We start from the raw sequence: 25,538 nt of genomic DNA, 5'->3' as shown, positions 1-25,538 counted from the left end.
ATCTTGTAAATGAAGAAGCAAAAGGAAGCCCATGATCAAGAAGCAAATATTGGTGACGGGATTTAAACCCAGCGTTTCTGACACTTTAGTTCTTTCAACGATACTTAAGAAAACTGACACGTGGGATACACTCCTTGTATCTTCAGCCTGTAGTGTCCTGTTTTCTCTAATCCATGATTTCATTAGTGTGGAGATACCCCTCTATCCATGCATACTAAATGTACTCACCTTTTTTTAGCCCGCATACACTTCAGCTTTCAGTTGTCCTTCCTATACCCTCTATTGACATGAAAGGAAATAATTCATTGAGTTTTCCATGAAGATGCATGTAAAAGTAGAATATAATTAATTTTTCATAAAGAAAATTTTATCTATCTAGCCATCCAATAATCCATCCATCCCTCTATCTATTTATCTATGACACAGAAGTCCAATAGAAAGATTCATGTTACCAAACCAAACCCCAAACTCCTCTCCTTATTAGCCTAAAGATAGGATCTCCTGCCGTGGTGAATTGCAACATATTTATGCTAATCAGTACACTATAATCTTGGGGTCTTTTGTGCCCCAATTCAGAACAGTTCCTGAATTTAAAATCTCTGTTTACTACTGGGAAACAAGCTTGGAATGTGCAGATGCCTATGATTCAGCCTCTAGAGCAGTACAAGGGGTTAATACTGAGGAACTTGTCTCTGGGTCAGGCTTTTTTTTTTCCTTGGCTCTGCTCTGGGTTTCCCCGTTAAGGGATTTCCCTCCGCCTCTGCAGCAAGACCCTTTATAAAGAGCAGACTCCTTTCTATCATTGCTTACCCAGCTGCATTCACTTTGGAAGCTGCAGACAGTCCCTGGGTTTCTTCAGGTAGCACAGAGAGTGGGTAGTTTGGACTCGCTATTTCCTCTATCACGACATACAAAATGTGTGGACAAAAGCTGGGGACTGTCCTGGCCACGAATCTCCTTTGGATGGTATTTGCTGCATGTGAGTTTTTCTCCTTTCATTTCTTTTGTCTGCCTTCATCTGAGCTACTGGGTTGATTTCAGATTCCTTAGTATTGCTGTTAAAAATGGTGCTGTGGTTTTTAAAGATAGTGGAAAACTTTGTTGAACTTAAGTTTTCAATGTGCTGTTGAATTTAGCTATGCATCAATGGCCCAGCATGGGGAGGGCCTTGAAACTAAACTTATTTGGAATATAATTTCCCATGTGGAATCAATCATTTTGGTTCTTGCCTGTGGTAACTCTTTGTTAGTTTCCCATATTTGTGGGGAAATCGAATCTGTGAGGAAATATGTCAAAAAGACCCTGAGAAATAGTGGCCAAGTCTAAGCCTTAGTCATTGATCTTCCACTAAGGAAGATGATTCCAACACCTTCCTTGACAACATTCTTCATTGTCTTTTTGGACACCTAGCTGGGAGATTCAAGTTATCTGGACAGGACAGATGATATATGAAATTTTGCCCAGGATCCTGGAGAGGATAAAAGGGAGAGGAATACTAAATCAGAAGCTAGTAGTGATTCTTTTTTCTTTTTTCCTTTTCAGCGGAAGATCTGAAAATTGAGATTGGCCCAAGTTACAAGATCGCTGCTCAGATTGGAGGTTCCGCTAAACTGACTTGCACCATGACTGGCTGTGAAGCCCCTACTTTCTCCTGGAGAACCCAGATAGACAGCCCTCTGGGGGGGAAGACGCATATTCAAGGGAACATGTCTACCTTGACCATGGATCCTGTTAGTTTTGAGAATGAACATTCTTATCTGTGCATGGCTGCATGTGGAAGCAACAAAGCGGAACGAGGAATCCTGGTGGAGCTCTATTGTAAGTGATCTGCTCTTTGAAAGTGACATTATAACATTGAGAACTACTTGTTTTCAGTGAGATTGACCCACAGGGGTCAGGTATTAGATGGAGGAATAAACAGGGTACATGTATTTTTAATGATTAACCATGTCTTCCTCCTGAATTATTTTATCCAAGCCAGGAAAGAAACTACTTTTAAACTAAGAGTTTTTTTCTTTCTTTCTTTCTTTCTTTCTTTCTTTCTTTCTTTCTTTCTTTCTTTCTTTCTTTCTTTCTTTCTTTCTTCCTTCCTTCCTTCCTTTCTCTCTTTCTCTCTCTCTCTCTCTCTCTCTCTTTCTTTCTTTCTTTCTGCAAAATCCTGATCTTTCAAAGCTTAGTCCAGATTAACATCTCATCCATGTAACTTTCCTGGATTCTCTCAATTTGTAGGGCTCACTTCCCCCACCCCCAACTTTGTGGTTATGTATTTACATACCTCCTCTCCACTTTAGAGCAGAGAATGTTGAGATAGATACTGGAATTGTGATTGTATTAATATAGTGATCTCCCTGGTATGGAAGCTCCATCTATCAATGCAGGTCAATGCTTTCTCTGCAACTTTTGACTGTAAGTTGTAACTTAGAGAGTTACTTAGAAGGCTGAGAAGTTAAGTGACTTGGCCAATGTCAGCATTTGTCAGAGACAGGACTTGAACCAGGGTCTTCTTGTCTTAGAGGCCAGCTTTCCATCCATCTCTTATCCAGTTATACAACTCATTGACCAGATAATCCAGTCCATTAACATGCAGTAGGAGAACTGAACCTTTCTATTTGCTTTCCTTTAATTTACAATTTTTCCCTCTTCTCCTACCCATTAATAGGTATATATCTTACTATAGAGGCTATCCATACTCTTCCAGTTTCTACTTTGTCATTAACAAAGCAGTTTTTCAAGACACCTACACCTGGAAAAATTCTCTTTCTTTCAACAGAGAGTCCTAACCTAACTAATCTTCACTCATTTCTTCTATCCAGTCCAGAGAGCTCAGCCACTTTTGTTGGTCTATGGGAAATAAGAACTGGGCAGAAGTGGTGGGGTGTTCCTACAGAGTAAAATCAGTAAATAGATACCAAGGTGGGAAGAGAGTAGTCAGAGATGGAAAATTGGGCTTTGGGAAAGTTTGTGAGACTGGGTCAAAGTCAAGACTAGCATAGATGCCTTCTGGGAGAAGATAAATACTCCCCCTTGTAAATCACTGAAGCAGAGATTGACAAAACTGGAAGGGACTTTGATAGCCCAACCCCTAATTTCATAGATGGGGAAACTGAGACCCCGGGAAAGGAAGGGGTTTGGTCCAAATTGGTCTATTTATTTATCTTGTGAAAGATTGAGCCCAAATGCAGGACAACTGTAATTCAGTAGTGTGCCCTTTCTATTCCCCAGTAATGACAGCAACTAGTGTGAAAGTGACTGCATGATTTCCCTGACTTGGTTTCTTTACCCCGCTTCAGGTATTATGCAACAGAAATTCTAACTAAGCCTCTCTTAACCCCCAGGACTATATTCAGGATGAATTTGGTTCTCTAAAGAGACTTGAACTATACAAAAGGGAGGTGAATTATATGGTTACATCTTATTATACAGAGTCAAGGATATACTGTGGTGGTCACATTCCTAACCGTAAATGGGAACGAGAAAAAAGAGGTAGAGTTGCAATATAAAAAGAGTTGAGAACGGATAACTTTTGCATTTTTCTGTTAAGTGAAAAATGGACCATGACATAGAGGCTAGAAGACTGTGTTTGGAGTCAGCAAGTCCTGGGTTCAAATCCCACCTCACTGTATGAACGTAGATAAGCCACCCTCTCAGGGGCTGAGTTTGCCCATCTGTAAAAGAGGCATATTAATGCCAATTGTGTGTGTCTCACAGTAGGGCTACGAGGTTTAAATAGAAGATGAAATGCATAGCGCTTTCAAACTTCAAAGCATTTTATTTCAATTATTCTTATAATTGTTCATCATCATCATCGTCATTATCCCTCTGGGATTTTGCTAGTCTCCTCATGCTCATCATTTTGATCGATGCGAAACAGGAGATGTCTCGATGTCACTGTTCAGACATCACATCCTTTTATCAGCCATGAAAACTGTGTTTTCTATCTCAGTGGAGTAAGTTGCCTTTTCGTGTTCACCTCTGAGGGTGTCTAGCTCCCTTCAGAGTTCCCTCTAGGAGACCTTTCTTGATGATCCTCCACCTTCATGGAGTGTATATATTTTGTGCCATATATACATGCTATCCCCCTTAATGGAATGTAAACTCCTTGAGGGTGGGGTCTGTTTCACTTGTTTTTGTGTCCCCACTGATTGACACATAGAAGGTACTTCATAAGTACTTCTCAACTGATTAATTGAGTGAGCTGTCCCCAGACTCTTTACTGTAGAAATCTATGAAAAATGATTGGAATATCTATTTTAAAAATATCCAGAAAATGTATTTATTGGGAAAAATACCAGGGTCTGGATAAAGAAGTGTGGAATGTGTTTTAACTCATTCTATGCTACTGTTCCCTTTCTAGAGTCCTAAGATGATGACTCCTTGTGGCTCGTAGGTGTACTAGGGTCTTAAAACTTATGACAATTGAGCATAAAAGATAAAAAATTTTCCATTCCTGGTCCGGCAATGGATTGCATGTCTGTTAGCCAAGGAACAACCTAGCAAAGCTTGGAGATGTTTCACCACTTAATCAATAAATGTTTCTTAAGCACCTACTATCTTCCAGGCATGGTACTAAGTAGTGGGGATACAAAAAAAGGCAAAAGGCAGTTTTTGCCCTCAAGGAGCTTATGATCTTAGTAGCTGTGAGGGGATGTTTTTGTTTTTGTTTTGTTTTCTTTTAGGCCACAGCACTTAATAAAGCTGTCTATTAAGACACAAAAAGGGTGATGGCTTTCATCAAAAGGGGACATATCCATATCAGTGAAATGATAGGATATTGAACATATGCTATTATTATGCACATGAAAAATGTATTTATTTAAATCATCCTATATAAACAGCAGAAAAAAATCTTATCCATACTTAGGTTTATTTTGGTATTTGAAGCTTTCCCCAGAGATCCAGAGATCGAGATGAGTGGCCCCCTTATCGTTGGAAGTCCTGTCACGGTCACCTGCAAGGTTCCAAAGGTATACCCCTCAGAACGGCTGGAGATGGAATTCTGGAAGGAAGGCTCTCATCATCATGTGGACTTACACGATATCGAAGAGGAAGCCCAAGGGAAATTGGAGACCAAAGGTGTGAAGATGACCTTTACCCCAACCATAGAAGACATGGGAAAATCCCTCATTTGTGAGGCCAAGTTGCCTATTGATGAAATGGAGTTTGAGCCCAAAGAAAGGAGAACTACCCAGATACTTCAGGTGAACAGTAAGTACACTTAATAAGTACAAGTCAGATACAGCTACAGGTTCTGTTAGATCTTATCTCTCTATTTGACTGGCAATGGCATTTAGTATCGGGTCTATACAGTCGGAGAGAAGTTGTTTGTTTACTCTCATTTAACACTATTGCAATTCAAGTCTACAAATGATTATAGAAAGGGGTACAATCGCCTGGATGAATTGCTGTGGCAGTTCTCAACAGCCACATTCTGTTCTCCGTAGGTGGATATTGTAGATAAAAGGAGGGGCTTGAAGGGAGATTGAGAAAAGCAATAGGGAAATAATTTCTTGTGGAAAATGGTGATAGGATTGATGATGATGATGATAATGATGACGATGATGTCTTTTTCTCTTGGATTTTTATTAGTATTTATTAGTACTCCTTGAAAGGAATTTCTTTTATCAAAGCATGTTGGCAATGTATAGTCATAGAGTTTCCTGCTGGAAGTGAGAGGTTAAGTAACCTGTCCAGAATCACACTGCTGGTATGGGTCAGAAATTGGTCTCCTGGCTCCAAGAGCAGCTCCCTTTTCATTGTTTCTTATTACTTCTCCATATTTATGTAACTCTTTTAAAAACATTGTTTCTGAATAAGGGGAAGAGGAGGAGAACAATCATTTATATAGGGCCTACTATATACCAGTCACTGAACAAAGTACTTTTCACAAATATTATCTCATTTGACCAACAATCTCATAAGAAAAGCAGTGCATACTGATAAGTCAAGTCAAGAAACATTTGTTAGGCACCTACTAAGTCTCAGGCACTGTGCTAAATGTTGGTGATACAAAAAAAGCCAAAAACAGGGAGCCAATAGTATAATGGGGAGATAACATACAAACAATTATGTACAAACAAGATAAAATAAATTGGAGACAATCTTAGAGGGAAGACATTAGCATTAGAAGGGAACTAGGAAAAACTTCTTGCAGAAGTTGGGATGTTAGCTGGGATCTGAAGGAAGTCAGGGCTGTTGGGTGCTGGAAATGAGGAGGGAGAACATTCCAGGGATGGGAAAACAACTAGTGAAAATTCTGGAGTCTGGGAGACAGTGTTTTGTTCAAGGAACAGCAAGGCTAGTAATAGTAGATCACAACCCATGTTTCTATAAAGCTTAAGGATTTCTAAAGTGCTTTCTTCACCACCACCCTTTAGTCTAGGGAGTGCAAGTATTATCAATACCATTTCACAAATGATGACATTGAAACTTCGAGAAGTTGCTTTGCCCATGGTCAAAAGCCAGTGAGTATCTAGGGTGGGATTTGAACCCAGTTTTCCTGACTCTGGGACAGCTAGGTGACACCATAGTGCATTGAGTATCAGGCCTGGAGTTAGGAAGACTCATCTTCCCCAGCTCAAATCTGGCCTCAGACACTCTCTAGCTTTGTGACCCTGGGCAAGTCACTTAACCCTGTTTGCCTCAATTTCCTCATCTGTAAAATGAGATGGAGAAGGAAATGGCAAATCGCTCCAGTAGCTCTGCCAAGAAAACCCCAAATGGGGTCCCAAAGAGTCAAACACAACAGAAATGACTGAATAATAGCAGCAACAAAATTCCAGACTCTGCATCCAGTCCCTTTTCCAATGTACCGTTTTGAGAGCAGTAAACAGGAGTTTTGAAGAGCTAAGTCCCTTGTTCACACAACTACTAACAAGGGGTGAGAGACAAGTCTTAAGACAGGTTTCCTGACTCTGAAGTCCAGCCCTCTTTTCAAACAACTTTACTCTCCCACACCATGCTGGAAGTGATTTTGCCAAAGCAAAGAGGAAGGAACCTGATTTTGAAGTAAATCTCACTCTTAGCAAATCTGAATAATTCAGATGAGAGAGATTATTTTTTAAATAAGTTAATTGGCCTCTTTCACTTGGACATGGTTTCAAGTGCTTTTCCTTTCCGGGAGTCAGCTAGGTTGGCATAGTGGCCATAGCACTATATTTGGAGTCCAGATGACTTCGGTTCAAGTCCTGCCTCAGATACTCACTAGTTATGTAACCCTGGGCAAGTCACTTAACCTTTTCTTCAGCCTCAGTTTCCTCATCTTTAAAAATAGATGATCATAATAGCACCTATCCCTCCAGGTTGTCGTGAGGGTAACTGAACGTTACATGTGTAAAGTGCTTTACAAATCTTAAAGCACTCTGTAAATGCTGGCTATTTTCTGCAACTAATTCTATACACACATCACTCTATCAAAAACTCTTCCCCTTAAATCACCCATCAACAACCACAGGGTTGTTGTGAGGGTTAACTGACATATATATAAAGCTCTTTGCAAACCTTGTAAAATGTTATTTCTCATTTATTCACGAATACCAGTCCATCAGAACAAAATACCCTCCCCCTAAATCACTAAAAGCCCCCTAAAACTAGGTGAACTAGGTTTTGCTTAAACATCCTCATTTTGGCTCACAGACCACTTTTCTTGGGCTTATTGGATGGGTTAAAACAATCAATATATGTGCATAAACACAGTTTAGAGCAATCACATTCCTAAAATGCTCAGATCACCATCTGTGAGAAGAGAGAGCTGCCCCACACCCCCACTGTACTGACATACAGGACAATGACAGCTAACACAGTGGTCTTGCCTCTTTCAGTTATTCCCAAGAACACAATCATCTCCATCACCCCCTCCAACACTGTGACAGAAGGGCATTCTGTGACAATGACCTGTTCCAGCGAGGGCCTGCCACCCCCAGAGATCTTTTGGAGTAAGAAACGAGAGAATGAGGACCCATTGCCTCTTTCTGACAATGCAACACTCACCATAGAGGACATGAAGAAGGAAGATTCTGGAACTTATATGTGTGAAGCGAAGAACCAGTTTGGGAAAAGTAGAAAAGAGGTGGAAGTAACTGTAGGTGAGTCAAATGAGTAAATTTATATTATGCAATTGGCTAATAATGTTATAGAACCCAAAAAAGACTTTTAAAAAATATATTGTAAGATTTATACCACTGCTAAATGAATTCTTTCTTTTGTATCTCAGGCTACAAAAGGTTAATTCCCAAGGAGCCCTTGAATGTACTCAACTAATAAAAAGGCTGTGCTGCTAAAATTGCCTCCTGGAATAACTTAGCTTTCTAATAAAACCTGTCCCATGTCAAAAGTGAAGAGGAAGGAAGTTACTGGCTTTTAAGAGCTACATCAACTCCTTCAGGCTATGAAGCTAAAACTGAAGGCCCCTATGCCAGCAGTTTATAAACTATCACAACAGTGGTCTGAAAAGGTTACTGTATCCAGAGATTTAGCCCATATTTTCACATATCTAGGGCTAAGATAAGAAGGGAAATGTCAATTGGGGAAAAAAAAATCTTTGTGTTAGCTAACTGTGATAAGGGTCTTATATCTAAGTTATATAGGAAATTACACAAATGTGTAACTAAGAGCCATTCCCTAATGGATAAGTGGGCAAAGAATATGAACAAATAGTTCTTGAAAGAAATGTAACTGTTAACAGCTATAAGAAAGACTGCTCCAAATTGTTAATAACGAGAGAAATTGAAAAAACTTGGAAAATTGGCAAAGATGGAAATAGTCAAAATTGGAAGGGCTACAGAAAGATAGTTGGTGAAGTTGTGAACTGGTCCAACTATTTTGGAAAAACAACTTGCAATTATACTTTAAAAAGTTACTAAAATGTTGATCCAGAGATCTCACAGCTGGGCATATATCACAAAGTGGTCAGACAGAAAAATGCCCATTAGATGCCAACATATTTATTGCTGCACTTTCTTTGGTCACAAAAAATTGCAAACAAAGTAGATGAAGAATGACTAAACAGATTGTTGTATATGAATATAATGAAATAATACTGTGTTATAAGAAACAATACAAAAAATTTAAAGAAACATGGAAAAACCAATAGAAACCAGTGCATAATGTAGCATGTTGAATATATAGTACATAGAAAATAACATGCATGACAATTTCAGTAAAATAAATAGAAAGAAAAATGAAATAAAACTAAATGTTGTATAATTATAATGACCAACCTTGACTCTGGAGTAGAGGAAAAAATGAACCTCTCTTCATTGCAAGAAGGGGATGGAGAGTGCAGTGGTCTGTAGGTATGGAATATTGTTATGTTATGTTGTATTTATGTGTGTTTAAAAATTTTTAAATCTATGTTACAAGGAAAGGCTTGCTTTATAGGGCAGGGATAAAAATATATTTTAAAATTAATATGCTGTAAAGCCAAAATTAATTAACTTTTAAGAGATCATATAATCACAGATTTTGACTTGAAAGAGACCTTAGAAATCATCAGGTCCAAAACCCGCAATTTTGCAAATGAGGCAATTAAGGCCCAGGAAAGTTTTGCCAAAGTCACAAAGGCAGGAAGTGGAAGAGCCAGGATTCAATATGTCCTTACTTCACTGAATGATCTGAGAAGGCTCACAAAGAAAAACACCGGATTCATTTTTTAAATGCCCACCTTCTAATATCAGAATAAAAATTTCACAATTGATTTGTAGTCATTATCTTGAAAGGGACCTCTCCTCTTAAAGGGATAATCTGAAAGTACGTCATTGGAAAAGCAGAATGGTGTGGTGGAGGGAGTGCTGGATTTGGGTTCAAGAAGCCTTGGTTTAATTTCCACTTCTGATATTTTCTAGACTTACTACCTTGGGCAAGTCATTTATCCTCTGAACCTTAGTTTTCTCATTTGTCAAACGTGAATAGTAATACTGGCACTACCTACCCCACACACTGCCTTGAGGAAAGCAAGTGACAAACCCTAAGGCACCATGGAAATGTATTATTAATTTCAGTGTCTTGGTATTATATGAGATAAACTTTCTTTAAAAGATATCGGGATGTCCCATTTAAGGACTTAGGTACACACACAGAGAGAAATTGGAATATCAAAGTTGCCTTTTCTTCTGACAAGAGTGAAGCCTGGGAAAGTGTGGGTTACTTGAAGAGCTTATTTACTGAAGCTCTCCTTTCTTCATCTGAAACAGATCCCCAAACACAATAGTTTTTGTCATCTCCTGTGACATCTCATCTGTCACCTTCAGAGCAGCAAAATCACTGAATTTCTTTAGAGTCGACAGAAAGCACTGACTTAGAGCTCCTTTCCTCCCAGAACAACTTCCATCTAAAGAAAGCCTGTGTACACATCAGGAATGATGCTAATTGCCAAAACACTTCCTTTCCAAAATTTGTTAGCAGGTGTGTTCTGTGATGGAGTTGAGCTTTCAACTCCGGATTTAAATTTAGAGCAGGTTCATGTGTGCACAAAGGAGCACAAGATAACACTATCAGAGATGAATTGTTCGCACCTTGAAAGCTTAGCTTTTGATCTGCTTCCAATGTGATTTTTGTTATAATTTCAAATGTGTGTGAAACTGTAATACTATAATTCAAGTCTTAGGTTCGAGGTTCTCAAAGGCAACCTTTCTGATATAAAATGAGTGACTATTGTCTTTCCCAATACTTCTAAGCTTATAACTTCTTCTCACAGATCTCATTTCATTTCCATATGGCATCCGGATAGGTTTAGTTGCCCCAGCAACCAGGGAGAGTTCTTTGATCATCTTGCCTTGCATCAAATCTTTGTCCTCATGAGGTAAAAACTCCAGCCCCGCCAGCTTTTTTTAACAGTTCTTGTCTCTGCTCATTCACTCTGTTTTTCAACCCCTTTAAATGCCTTAACCAAGTGAGTGCATTTGGGTCACCTTGGGCTATTTTTCAAAAAATTGGATCCTTTCCCTCATGGAAAGTAAATTTTAAGAGAGCAATTCTTTTTTTCAGGTGAGAAGTTAAAGGGTATGTGATAAAATGAATGAAACAGAGTGGAATGGAAAAGGAAGAGAATCTTATGAAGTTTGATACAGATTTATATCTCACTTTTCTTCTCTCCTTTCAGTGAAACCTCTTACAGTGGAAATCTCTCCAGGACCAAAGATTGCTGCTCAGATTGGCGATTCTCTTGTACTGACCTGCACCACAATGGGCTGTGAGGCCCCCTCTATCTCCTGGAGAACCCAGATAGACAGCCCTACATGGGGGAAGGCACACAATGAGAGGACCAAATCCACCTTGATCATGAATCCTATTGGCCTTGAGAATGAACATTTTTATCTGTGCACAGCATCGTGTGGGGACAAGAAAGTGGAAAAAGGAGTCCAGGTGGAACTTTATTGTAAGTAAGCCAACATTGTAAGCAATCTACTCTTATCCTAAGTGATCTAGTCAACAGGCTGTAGTGGAGAAAGCACTGGAAGACATAAGTTCAAACCCTGGGTCTGCTACTTACTACCTTTAAGATCTGGAAAAAAAAGTCAAGTCAACAAGCATTTATTAAGCACCTACTATGTGCCAGGAACTATGCTAAGCTCCGAGGATATAAAGAAACACAGAAACTAGTCCCTTCTCTAAAGCAGTTCATAGTTTCAAAGGAGGGGATGACATCCAAACAACTATATACAAATAAGATATGTAAGGGATAAATTAAAAAGTCATATGATCTTTCTAGGATACAGTTTCCTCATCGACAAAATTAAGTTGGACTAAATAACCTGAAAGGTCCGTCCCAGCTCTAAATCTATCATTCAAAGTCCTATATATAATACTTAATAGCTTTATGACCCTAGGCAAGTCAATTTACCTCTTTGAAGTTTCAGTCTGTTCACCTGCAAAATGGTAGTAACTCACAGAGTTGTTGAGGAAATAAATAAAATAATGGAATAATGCCATAATACCCATGCTACACAGTGAAATAAACATAAACAACTCAATAGTGATGATGATGACGACAACGACGAGGATGATGATGTTCAGATGATGATGATGAGATAATGAGCTCCTTGAGAGAAGAGACTGTTTTGGCTTTTCTTTGTATCTTTTAGCCGGGTATGGAGTTCAAATCCAGCCTCAGATGTTGGGCAAATCACTTAACCTCTGCCTGTCTCATTTTCTTCAACTGTCACACGGAGATAATAATAACATTTGCCTCCTAGAGGTGTTGAAAGGATCGAATGAGATGATATTTGTAAAGAGCTCAGCACAGAGTCCTGACAAACCTCAAAGCACCATGTAGATATCAGTGATCCTTATTTAAAAGTGATTTTCCAAAGTTGGGAGTTGTTCGTTTTCAGTGGGATTGGTTGAAAAAGATAAATCTGACCCCATGACTGTGCAATGAGACAGAAGTGTTTAGAGAAGGAAATAAACGGGCCACATGATTCCTTAATGAGGAAACCATATGTGCCTGATGAAACTTTTTATTCAAGCATGTGGTAAAAATTACTGTTTACTGCCATACTGAGGAATTTTTCCCCCAGGCAATTCAGCTGATTTGTACTCAAAAAGCAGCAGAAAAATCCTTACATACATAGTCTTGTGGCTTGCCCCATAGCTAGTCCAAAGCTTGGCTCATATGTTAGGGTGTCCATAGTCAGTAGCCTATAGCTTGCCACTCTCCCACTTCTATCTCCAGTATTTATTTGAACCGATTATGTTCATATGAACATCATAACTGATTTCAGACCCCTCCCCATTTACTTAGCTTGTTGGCTGACCTTGGGAGAAGCTCTGGCAGACCAGAGAATGCCAACTAATCTTGAGTCAGTGCTTATTGACTCAAAAGGACCAGAGTTGCTACCTCAACAATACCTGTGGCTGTCTGTGAACAGCTGGACCTAGACAGAAGGGGAGGAGTTTGACCTGAGAGGCACAACCAAGAAGTAGAGGTAAAAGTGAGTAGAAAGTAGGCAGAGAGAAACAGAACTTCGGGCTTGAGGCTAGGGATCTTCTGTGATGCTGGGGACAAGGCTGGACTAACATAGGTGTCTTATAGTGAATTCACTTCAGCAGTGAGAATGAGACCTTCCTTGCAATTCTCCATTTTCCTAATGGACCATTTCATTTGCTTGGTAAAGAAGAGTACCAAGTAAACACTTTAGGAACCTAAGCACTGTCCAGCTGCAAATTGATGTGTGGAATGGACTTTGCTGGAGTGCCTTGGCTCATAATGATGGTAGGTTAATAGGTATAATTACCTACCACATGATTTCTTTGACATGTTTGCTCTGTCTTCTTTCATTGAACAGGATTCAAAAGTACACATTGCAGGAATTTTCCATCCGAACCACTGACCAATCATTTCTTGCCTCCTTGAGGCTGTATTCTAGGGGGAAATGGATTATGTCTGGGAGGAATTTGAACTTCTCAAAAGAGGGTTAAGTTATATTGTATCATCATTACACAGAGCCAAGGATTTGCTGATGTTGGCACATTCCTAACCATAAATGAGAACCAGGAAAAGAGGTCTTTATTGCAGTAAGAAAATAACTGAGAAGAAATCATTTTAGCATCATTCGGGTTAGTGCAAAATAGTCTGAGCTTTGTTCTGGGACAATGATAATAAGCGCCTCACTTTTGTCTTAATGATTGATTTAATGTAGAATATACCCCAATATTGCTCAGATCTGCCACCTCTTTATTTTATTTTTTGGTCTGGATATGATTTTATCTGCAGCTTCTTATACAGATAAAATAGGCAGCTTTGTCTATTCTGCATATATCTTGTAGGCACCTAGTTATTTACACGTTTGTTTGTTTTTTCTCTCATTAGAATGTGAGCTCTTGAGGGAAGGGACTGGTTTGACTTTTCCTTGAATCTCTAAATGGTGCTAGATGTTGTACTGCATAGACAACTGGGTAGGGAGTCAATGAGACCTGAATTCAAATCATCCTCAGATGTTTGCTAGCTGTGTAGCACTGGGCAAGTCACTTAACCCTGCCTACAACAGTTTCCTGAAGTGTAAAATGAAGATAATAGTACCTACCTCCTAGGATTGTCCAGAGGATCAGATGAGATATTTGTAAAGAGCTTAGCACAATGCCTGGTACATGGTGCTTAACAAATGCTTTTTGACGGATTAGCTGAAATTCCCTTCACCAAAAGAGATGAATAACAGATCCCTAAGATCTTATAGGATAAGGCAGTTGCTTGGGGCTAAGAGAGCTCAGATGACTGACCTTGGATCATACAGCTAGTATGTGTCAGAACTGGGAATGGAACAAAAATCATACTAATTCTAAGGCAGGCTCAACCTCTCTGTCTCTGTCCTTCTCTCTCTCTTTCTCTCTCTGTATCTCCTTTCTCTCTCTCTCTCTCTCTCTCTCTCTCTCTCTCTCTCTCTCTCTCATGCTGAGACATCAAATCAAGTAGTAGCATGCTTATTTTAAAGGCATATGTCTAAAAATTTCAGTAAGATGTGTTAATTGGAGTGGAAATACTTACAGCAATATTTTAAGAAGTTGATGAATCTATCTGCACGGAATCTCCCTCTCATGGTCTTCCCTGACTTACGAACGGCCTTCCTAAGTTTCTGGCATAAAAAAAAAATCACTGTCCACTGAACAGCCTTTCAGTGACTAGGCTTTCTGAAGTTAGAGAGTCTGGACATCTGATGGTGGAGTTTGTCCAACAATGGCCTATATGCAAAACTTTTATATCTTGGTAAGATTTGTCCCTTCCTTCTGTGCTGGATTGGCTATTCAGAACTCTAGGTCATCCTTTGCTCTACAGTGTATGAGCAGTTACAAAGTCTAAATAGTGAAACATAGTATTTGCTTTAACCAATCCTAATAATCCTAATAGTATATTATTTTAAAATATATTAACTAAGGCACTATGAATTCTAAAACAGGCCTCTGTCATCAATAAGATTATATTCTAAGACTAGATAATTAACACAGTCTTGCTTGACATGCTTGTGTATGTGTTTACATAATGTAATTATAATGTCCCTAGGGACCAAAATTGACATTTGGAGGCTGTTCCTGCTTACAAACATTAGCTTGGTTATTTCCTGAAATCATCTTATGTAAAATACCAGCAAAAATCCCATTCATACTTGGGTTTATTTTGGTATTTGAAGCTTTCCCCAGAGATCCAGAGATCGAGATAAGTGGCCCCCTTATCGTTGGAAGCCCTGTCACTGTCACCTGCAAGGTCCCAAAGGTATACCCCTCAGAACGGCTGAAGATAGAATTCTGGAAGGAAGGCTCTCATCATCTTGTGGAATTATACGATATCGTAGAGGAAGCTGAAGGGAAGTTGGAGACCAAAGGTGTGAAGATGACCTTTACCCCAACCATGGAAGACACGGGAAAATCCCTCATTTGTGAGGCCAAGTTACCTATTGATGAAATGAAATTTGAGCCCAAAGAAAGGAGAGCTACACGGATACTTCAGGTGAACAGTAAGTACATTTCAGATGGGGCCACAGCCCTAGTGGGTATTACCTGGTAACATTGGACGGACAATAATATTTGACATGTGGCAAGAGGAGCCATGGAGTAGTGGAGAGGGAGCTGGCCTTGGAGCCAGAAAGACCTGAGTTTAAGTCTTGCCTCTGAAAAATACTGGCTGTGTCACCCTGGGCTAGTCACTTAATCTCTAACGCTCTAGGAAATTCTCTGAGATTGTAAATTGTAGAGAAGATGCCTATCAGCAGTGGTAGAGGGAATTCCCTTGTCTATAAACACTAGATAAGGCATCAGAAAATCAAGGGGAGGGCTGCTGACTGGTTTGTATATCAACTTTCTATCTGTGTGACCTTGGGCGAGTATGTGAACCTTGAAGGCCATTGGGAGGGGAAGGGAATGAATATTTATATAGTCTCTACTTTATGCTAGCATTGTGCTAAATGCTTTACAAATATCTCATTTGATCCTCATGATAACTTTGCAAGATAGGGGCTATCCCCATTTCACAGATGGGGAAACTGAGACAGACAGAGGTTAAGTGACTTGCCCAGAATCACATAGCCAATAAGTATCTGAGGCCAGATTCGAACTAACATCTTCTGGCCTTCAGGTCTAGCACTCTATCCACTGAGCCACCTAGCTGCCCAAATGTAGTATAGAAAGAGTAAGGTATTTGGAATCCCAAGATCTGGATTCAAGTCCTGCTTCTAGTACTTAACACATGTGTAGCAGGAGTCACCTCCTTTTCTGGCCAGACTATGCTCCCAGACTAATCCCTAATTCTACTCAAGCTCCATGCCTCTGTCAGATCTCATTTTTTCAGTCCCAAATTCCAAATTCCAAATCCCAAATCCCAGGGGAGTTGGCCCCCTCCTCTCTCAAAATAAGGGGGAGGAAAAACTATAATTCCCAAGATGCCTGGCTGTCATTCAAAATATTTGCCCTATGTGGTTCTCAGCCCTGGCTGATCCTGTAGTATTATTGTCTAATCATTTCTGCTATATTTACAGACCCCTGACAAGTCATTAATTTCTCTGAACCTCAGCTTCCTCATTTATAAATTAAGGGGTTCCCTATGATTCTGTACATCCACTTCTATATATTTCTCTATCCAGGTCAACTGTGTAATCATTTGAACCTTAAGTTAGCCAGCCCCAGAGTGGGGATTTTGGCAGGTCTAGGCTCATTCCTGAAGTTTGTGAGGGCCCTCTGAACTTCTTAGGAAACGGTACAAGACAAATATAATATAATGATGCATTTTCCTTTTTAACAATTAAATTCAATAAATATTTATTGAATGTCTAAAATGCACTCAGGACTTTGCTAGCTGCTGCAGTGGAAGGGATACAGGAAATAATTAAGAAAGATGTGGACCCATTCCTCAAAGAGCCCAGAATCTGGTTGAAGATCAAATAAATCCCACCCTAATAAAACTATCTCAGGCCATCAGTTACAGCAAATGTGTCCTCACCTTTACTTGCCTGGTCTCTAAACTGTTCAGTCAAACAGTGCCAATTAGGATCTTGGCTGCTCCCAGCCCTTTGGCAGGCTTCGTTAAGATCGTATTGAATTGACTGCTCTCTCCCTCTCACTCTTTTCATTGTGTTTACAGTACCTCCCAAAGACACACGCCTTCTAGCTCTCCCTTCTGATAGCGTCAAGGAAGGAGACTCGGTTACTATTTCCTGTACATCTGCAGACATTCCAAAGTCTCAAATTATCCTGAGGAAGAAAACAGAAATGGGAGATAGAGAGCTTGAGTCTACGGATGGCGTTTATGACATACATGCCGCCCAGTTAGAGGACGCTGGAGTGTATGAATGTGAATCTAAAAATGAGGGTGGCTCAGAAGTTAGGAGACTGATGCTTGATGTTAAAGGTTAGTTCTTTGACTGTTTTTTAAATTTTTTTCATAATTCCATATATTTTGAAAGGATGTTTTATGTTAAAGAGAATGTGTGTGGAAGTGGGGGTAGAGTGGAACTCAGTTCCGTTTCTTTTTGGTTGCTTCATAAGATTTCCCAGAATAATGAAGCACATCTGTTATATGGAGTATTGCCAGAAAGTTAGCATAAATCGTTGGTGAGGAGGGGATTGCCATGTATTTTTTTTTCCACCCTAGAGACTTTTATTGAATGCATCCTTGGTCTCCCAGGTCTTGAACTGGCCAAATGTTTGACCAGGCCTAACGTAGCTGTCAACTGAAAAAGAAAAAGGGGAAGAGTTTGTATCCAAAAGATGCCTCTTCCTTGCTTACAGTGAAGAATACCCTTCTCTTAATACATAGTGACTTTTTTTCCAGAGTGACTCCTTTCAGGATAATTACCACAGTCCCTTGTGGAGAGAATTCATGTACCATCGAAAGGATATCCTACATTGTCAAAATATTCCCTCAAAGATTTCAGTCCCATCTTGGCCTGTCGAGGTCATCCAAACTTATTCTGACAGGAAGGAAAGAGGGTACCTGTGTCTGAAAAATGAGTAGACCGAGGAGAAACCACAATCATTGACCTTTCCATGTACGTGTACTGACTCCCCATAAGCTGGGGATGTGGACCTCTTTTTCACAGGATCATAGATTGAGAGCTTGAAGGGCCATTTATTCCAACCCCCTCATTTGACAGATGAGGAAACTGAGGCTCAGAAAATTTAAGAGCTTTGTGCAGGATCACATAGGTAGTAAGTGTCAGAAGTCAGGATTTAACTCTTCCTGACTCCAGGTTCTAGCATTCTCCTCTCTGCCTCTGTTAGTTTTCTCCTCTTCTGGCATTGAAAACGAGCAAATGGATTATCAAGCAAACCTCTCTCAAGCATGCAGAGTGACACAAAACCCCATTCCATGAAGTGAAGGGTATTTTCTTCACTTGTAGATTCGCATGTAACATTCTACAGATCAGGGTTACATGAAGGAAGGATCAGAAGAAACCTAATTCACTGGATTGTAATCTGCTCACAGAACCCTAATTATGATTTATAATATACTGTGCTGCCCAAGGAATGAATACTGTTTACTCTAGCAGCTTGGCTTCTCTTATGCCAACCAGTCCTATGACCTTGTATAAGTCACTTTAACTCTCTGAGTTTCCTCATCAGCAAGATGGGGATAAAAATGCTTTTCCTTAGAGGGGCAGCTAATTGGTACAGTGGGTAGAGCTCTGGACTTAGAGTCAAAAACACTTGAGTTCAAATTCAGCCTCAGACACTTACTAGCTATGTGACCCTGAATAAGTTGCTTAAACTTTGTCTGCCTTGATTTTTTCATCTGTTGCTCAAGACTGGGGGTGTTCTGGGTATAGGAATAGTCTCTGTCAAAGAGTGATATGATGTCACTCTCAGCTCCTCACTGGAGTGAGCTCACTTCTCTTTGTAAAGTCCTTCTTTCGTTAACTGTTAACCAGTCAGAGTTGATTGTTATCTGATGGAACACTTCTCCTAAGGGCGTATAAACCTCAAATTCATATAAACCTTAAATTCTTTGGCCACAAAACCTCTTCCACATAATTGACAAAACTTATAAAAGAAGATGTCACAAGGTCTTTTCTTCGCATAATTACCAAGTTTCCTTTCTTTGACCTTTGGGAAGACAATGAGCCTTTTTTTGTCAATGATTTGCTGGCTGTGATTGATAAAATTGATTATAATTTACTGCAAAATTTTTTCTCTCAAAATTATTTTTATTTGCTACAACCCCAAATGGGGTCACAAAGAATCAGACAGGAGAAAAAGGACTGAAGAACCACAACATTATAGTCACCTCATCTGCAACTGCCTGTAACATTCCATACCTGTAGCATCCCACCCCAGTCTCTCTCTCTCTCTCTCTCTCTCTCTCTCTCTCTCTCTCTCTCTCTCTATATATATATATATATATATATATATATATTTATCACATATATAAAATATGCATAAAATATGTATAATATATATGTGTGTATGTATGTATATATGTATGTATTTGTGTATATGTATTTTATATATATATATATATATATATATGAACAGAAATCTCTTCTCTTTCTCTCTCACCCTCACCCTAAGTTTTCAGGGTCCACTTACAAATGCCTGAATCAGATTTGGCTGTTTTTTTTAAACTATACTTGGCTTCTTCCTTTGTGCCCCCAAAGTAATCTTTCTCTGTTTCTGATGCTGATTCTGAACCTGAGGGGTAGTGACTTTCATGGGATCATAGACCTAGAACTGGAAGGGACCTTTGAAATCACCTAGTCCCACTCCTTCATTCTGCAGATGAAGACAATGAGGCTCAGAGACATTCAGAGAATTGCCCAGAGTCACAGAACTACAAAGTGTCCAACGTGGGACTAGAATCTAGACCTTTTGCTCTCTGAGCCCAGCATGTTATCCACTAGGGCACGCCACCTCCCATCATGGTTTGCTGTTCATTAGTTTCCAAACCTGATGAGCTAGCTAATGAATCCAGTTAAAACTGCCTGCCTGCTCATCATACAGCACAAAGTGAATCTGGGGTGTTCTCAATCCAGAATGAGTAGTCGTCACCATTGTGTTTTGAGGGCCTTCACTCTTTGTATGCCAACACTGTTGGTGATCTAAGGAGAAAGACAGGCCCTGAACCTGAGCTCCAGAGTATAAAAAACACTTGCCTTGCTATTCTTGTGAAAGAGAGGAAGTCTATAAGGCTGGACAGTCCAGCCCTTTCCATGCATGTTAAATGAGCTTCTTTTAAATAGGAGTCAAGGCTTGAAGGAAGATAAAGTGGGAAGAGCACTGGATTTGGAATAAGAGGCCCTACTTTCAAATCCTGACTCTGCTACTTATTTGAATATGAACATGTTATTAAATCCCTCGCAGACTCAGCTTACATTTCTGTAAAATAAGGGACTGGACAAAATGATCTCTAAGCCTGTTTCCAGCTCTAAAGAAAATAATGAAAAATAAATGTCAACCGTGATGAAACTTTTGTAGCAGCAGCTGTCTCTGGTTCTTGAAAACTATGATTACCAATCTGTTTTTTATTAAAGAAAATTAAACTTAAGCTCAGAAAAGACAGAATTTTTTTTCCTAAACTTGACTAAATTTGTATGGACTTGTAGCCAACCTTACTCCACGTTTTCTGTCTTCACAGTACCTCCTCGAAACACAACAATATCCATCCATCCATCTAGAACTGTTCTTGAAGGGGAAAATGTCACCATTACATGTAAAACTTTTAGTCATCCTCCTGCAGTGATTGTCCTCAAAAAAGTTGATGTGGACAATGAAGTGACTATGTGTTCAAAGGATGGAACATTTACCTTATATCACGTCACTCCCGATGACACAGGGGTATATATAATCGATGTTTCCAATGAGGTCGGAAATGACTCTGGACAGATTGAGATCTCAGTTATGGGTAGGAGGACTTTTCCTCATTCCTTATTATGTTTTCTTTTTTCCTTGATGCCCAGGCCATCTTTAACTCCATTAAATTCTCCATTAAATTGAGCTCTTAAAATTTTTACAATTTTTCTTTTGCTTCTTATAGCTAATATTTCTCACTTAAAGACATGGCCTAATGCTTCCCACTTTTAGGTTATCTTTCTTCCTAATGTTGTCTTCTTTTCGAATTGCTTTATCTAATTAAAGTACTTATCAGGTTTGTCATTCTTCAACGAGGCATTCTTGATCAGCTGCATAATTCAGGGTCCAAATTTAATTTGGCTTAAAATTGTTGGATTCGGATGATGCAAATAACTAGGGCAAAATCATTTTTGTCTCATGTATTGCCTGGGTCATGTAAATAACTTGCATGTTGCCAATTTAATTTAACTGGTTATGTAGTCTATGACAGTAGATTGGACACAGAAAATGGATGTTCATAAGCTTTTAAACTTTCTTTTGCTTGCCAAGTTGATGGAACATGACATTCAAAAGTTGCTCTGGTAATAGACATCACCGCTCATTTGGAGTATAGTTATGGGATATGGGTGCATGTACTTGAGACGAAAATAAAAAGAGAATCAAAGAATAATGCTTGGAATTCACATGTATAATGGGTATCATGTTGCTTGCCTTCTCCATGAAGTTGGAGGGAAGGAGAGAATTTGGAACTCAAAATAAAAAAAGAAAGTTAAAAATAAATTTTAAAAAAAGAGATTTAAAAAAAGTAATGTTTGGCAAATTCAAAGAAAACTTAGTAGGAGAAGAATGCTCTCACTCTAGCCATAGTGAAGGGTGCAATACAGGTGTTTGGCCTAGACTAGCAAACATTTAGGTGTAATGTAGGGTAAGGTTTTTCCTTCACTTACTGAACTTCAGTTCACTTTGGTGGAGTAGATACTGGTTAGTATGTATGTAGCTTTCCTTTTGATGGCTTACCCCACTTGTGAGGTATTTCATCTAAAATTAACTTGAATTCACACAGGGAAGATAAATCCTATTCTTTGAGGAGCCACTTGACTAGTATTTAACGTTAAAAAGTAAATAAATCCAAATGGACCACAGATGTCTTTAGATATTTTTATAATGTTAGCTTATCTATCACCAGCCAATGTTCAGGATTACGTGATGGAGCAAATCATTAATTATAAAAAGTAGGCTAAAGATAGAGTGTATATAATAACAAATTAATCTGTAATAGGGAAGTAAAGCAACCATAAAACAAAGGATTTGGAGTCAGGTGGGAGGAAGCTGAGCTTAAATCTCATTATTATCTGGATGATTTCAGTAGAGGATCAAAAATTTAGAGTTAGGGAAGACCTTTTAGGCCATCAGGTCCAGCTCCCTTATTTTGGAGATAAATAAACTGAGGCAGGCAAAGCATAAGTGACTTGCCCAAGGTCACACAGTTAGTAAGGATCTAAGGCAGGATTTGAATTCAGCTCTTCCTGACACCAAGTGCGCTACCCACTCTACCACCTAGCTGCCTACCGTGAACAAGTCATTTTGCCACTTTCAAGTCTCATTTTATTCATCAGTAAAATAAAGGCTGTAAAAAAAATTTTTTAAAGGCTGTAATAAGAGCTAGCATTTTAATGTTTATGAAGCGCTTTACAAAAACTAATTCCTTTTATCCTTGCAGCAGTCCTGAGAGGTAGGCACTATTAATATCCCCATATTATAAGTGAGGCAGACAAGGGTTAAGTGACTTGTTCAGGGTACCATAGCTAATACATGTCTGAAGGTGGATTTGAATTCAGGTCTCCCTGATTCCAGATTCAGTGCACTATCCACTGTACCATCTAGATGCCTCTGTGTTACACTAAAAGAACTGCTAAGTTCCCTTCCAGTTTCAATTTTATGATGCTAGGATTTCATCATTGAGGGGAATTCCTGATACAAAAAATCCATCCACAGAGGCAGATCAACCATTCATTGGCAAATTAATAATTTTACATCAGTGAGCTGCTTGGGTAACACAGAGAGCTTCTGTGATTTTCCCAGGGTCATAGAGTAGCTATGAGTTAGAAACTTAAATGAAGGCCTCCCTAACCTCAAACCTGGCCCTCCATATCCTTCTATGCACCATATTTATCTGCATCTTAGTGCTAGAGTAACCTAACATGGAAGACAACTGTAAGGAAACATAAGGAAACACATAGGTTATAGCAAAATAAAGTCAGTTTACTTTTAAAAGAACCAGTACAAATATTGAAATACTGTGAGTATCTCTCTCAGAGAGAGGCCATAACTCAAGAACATAAGTTTTATAGAGCTCTGCTGAAATGTGTGGACTGTTTTCCTGCATTTCTGATTGTATTTATCAGTTCATGATGATTGAGTCCTGGTTCTCTAGTCTCAAATGTAAAAGTGAATACAAAAGATATACACTCTATTCCCACCTCACCCCATCCATTTGTGTTCTCTTAGACAGATACTAAAATTCTACAATCAATCCCATTGTACAGTGAATGCATGAAAAGCATCCTTATATTGCCCTTGTCATAACAATCACCAGGGTTACAGCCCCTGCTGACAAAACCAAGCAGGAATTTCATTCAGTGATCTGAATCCCTCAGTCCATAATGCTACATGCATCCTAATTGTTCAGTGGATTGAAGAGGGTATGGGGTTCAGACCAATATGGTCTATATCAGGGTTTTTAACTTGGGATCTCTGAATAGATGTCAGGGGGTCAGCAAACTTTAATGAGAAAGAAATTATGTCTATATTTTGACTAATATCTCACTGAAATTTAGCATTTCTTCAATTAAGAATTTTTTTAAAAAAATTATTGTGAGAAGGGGTCCATAGATATTCAAAGAGGTCCATGATACACACAAAGAGGTCAAGAACTTGGTCTAAATCATCATTTCCCCTTGCTTCATAGTGGGAAACTATACTCTTCCAATAAGTGACGTCCCCATGATACTGCCACATTTTTAAAAAATATATATTTTTATACTACCACTTTTATAATCAATGTCAATTGCTTTTCTTTCTTTTCCAGAAATCCCTAAATACTTTTCTCCTCAACTTCTTGCGCTATACTGCTTATCTTCCCTGGTAATCCCAGCTGCTGGAATGGTCATCTACTTTGCAAGAAAAGCCAACCACAAAGGTTCTTACAGTCTGGTAGATGCTCTGAAATCAAAAGTGTAGCTGTCAGTTCAACCAAAGACATTATTTATAAGTCAACCCTTGATTACTGCTCATCATTCCATCGGGAAAACAACACGCTGTGACATCAGACTCTCCCTCCTGCACATGTTGCACACATGGAGAGAAACATCTGCTTTTTCTTTTTCTTCCCATAGGCAGGAAGCCAAAGGGAAAGTTGCTACCTGTGAAGTAAGTTTTTTCACTGGTACATTGAAGGATAATGGTTGGAGTGGTTCTTTGAGATGTACATAGGATAGCATTTTCTGTACATATGTAAAATAAATATCCCTAGTCAATTGAAAATTAGAACATCACTTTCCATCCAGATCTCCTCCTAAGAGGATTATAAATCTGAATACATTTTAAAGAATAATTTCTACCAGTGTCTCCTGGTAGTTTGCCTGGTATTCTATTTTTAAAAATTTTTGATGTTTTATTTTGTATTAACAAGATGTAATCTTTATAATATCTCCTGAAAACAATTTCATCTTTTGTAAAGATGGCAATATTTCAGACATGGTATCATGAATCAAGAGCCAGCATTGGAGTGAAGACAACTTGGGTCCAAGTCCTAACTCTGATATATGCTGGTTGTGTGACCATCGGCACATTGCTTAACCTCTCCATGCCCCGGGGAATTTTCTAAGACTTTAAGTTCCAGACCAGTTGCTGGACTGAATTTATGGAGGGCATTTTCACACCAGGAGGTCCTCAAACTGATGAAATCACAGACCTGGATTCCTCCCCTCAAAAAAAAAGAACCCAATAGTGAAGTACACTAAGAGGGTTGTAAGTTTTATTTCAGGTACAAATAACCATCATAAAAGTGGCCAAAGGTGGCATTTCTCTTCTGTGGCTTTAAGGGCTTCTAGTAAATGAGTGTGTATTTACAGTCCTTTACACACAAGAAAGACAAATGCCATCATAAGACTAAGACATTAAATGTGCCATAGTTTGTGCTGAATTCACTATGGTGGTGAACTGGACTAATTTTTCTATGCGGTACTGGTATAATTATGGAAAAATTTTATAAGTGTAACTGTTTTATCAAGTCCTGGGTAACTTTCTCTGTTATCTTCATTTGGCTTCATTCTGTAAAGTTTCTTTGTACAGTAAAAAGATAAATTCTAAAAATTGGAAGATGTGTGGTTCTTTGCTATTAAACTAAACTCTTGTATAGCTGCTTATGTCTTTGGATCATGAGTTAAAAGATAAAATTCATAAGAAGGCAAAAGGAAGTTGGACTTATTAGTTAGGAGGATAGATGGCTAAGGATGTATCTGGAAGATGTACACAGCATAGTAAACAAGTCCTTCTCCTTTAAAGACTAATCATAAAGAAAGAGGGCTTATGCTATAGGTGTATTTTGCTACAGAAAAATCCTTTGTTGAATTGTGCCTATTCCCTTCTACTAAGGCTACTCTGATGCATAGAAAGGTCATTTTCATAAAGATTGTGCCTATTCTACATGAAGTCTGACCAGGACAGAATATAATAAGCCTATCTCCTCCTTCTCTCTGGTCCCTACATTTATG

General features: G+C 38.9%; 1 protein-coding gene across 2 annotated transcripts; it reads left to right on the top strand.

The window, feature by feature from the left end:
• The first annotated feature begins 784 nt into the window (after positions 1 to 784).
• VCAM1 (vascular cell adhesion molecule 1) lies at positions 785 to 25,140 on the top strand. Of its 2 annotated transcripts, XM_036768476.1 has the most exons (9): positions 785 to 979; positions 1,543 to 1,818; positions 4,882 to 5,205; positions 7,818 to 8,081; positions 11,096 to 11,371; positions 15,117 to 15,440; positions 17,060 to 17,326; positions 20,549 to 20,815; positions 23,852 to 25,140. In XM_036768476.1, the coding sequence occupies exons 1-9, from the start codon at positions 916 to 918 to the stop codon at positions 24,001 to 24,003; spliced, it is 2,214 nt and encodes a 737-aa protein (XP_036624371.1). In that variant the 5' UTR covers positions 785 to 915; the 3' UTR covers positions 24,004 to 25,140. The 2 variants fall into 2 exon arrangements, with proteins under 2 accessions (XP_036624371.1, XP_036624372.1); XM_036768477.1 differs by lacking the exon at positions 20,549 to 20,815 and having other exon boundaries at positions 23,852 to 25,131.
• Positions 25,141 to 25,538: the final 398 nt, after the last annotated feature.

Source organism: Trichosurus vulpecula, chromosome 7 (genome assembly GCF_011100635.1).
Source record: "Trichosurus vulpecula isolate mTriVul1 chromosome 7, mTriVul1.pri, whole genome shotgun sequence".
In the NCBI taxonomy this organism is placed as follows: Eukaryota; Metazoa; Chordata; class Mammalia; order Diprotodontia; family Phalangeridae; genus Trichosurus; species Trichosurus vulpecula.
The sequence above is the reverse complement of the archived record's forward strand: the minus strand, read 5'-3'. Positions and strand labels throughout refer to the sequence as shown.

What these genes read in the sequence shown, in the direction of transcription:
- VCAM1 (XM_036768476.1), top strand. Translation starts at nt 916, where the DNA reads ATGTGTGGACAAAAGCTGGGGACTGTCCTGGCCACGAATCTCCTTTGG. An exon ending in TTGGATGGTATTTGCTGCAT is followed by an intron (nt 980 to 1,542) that starts GTGAGTTTTTCT and finishes TTTCCTTTTCAG; the next exon opens with CGGAAGATCTGAAAATTGAG. An exon ending in ACGGATACTTCAGGTGAACA is followed by an intron (nt 15,441 to 17,059) that starts GTAAGTACATTT and finishes TTGTGTTTACAG; the next exon opens with TACCTCCCAAAGACACACGC.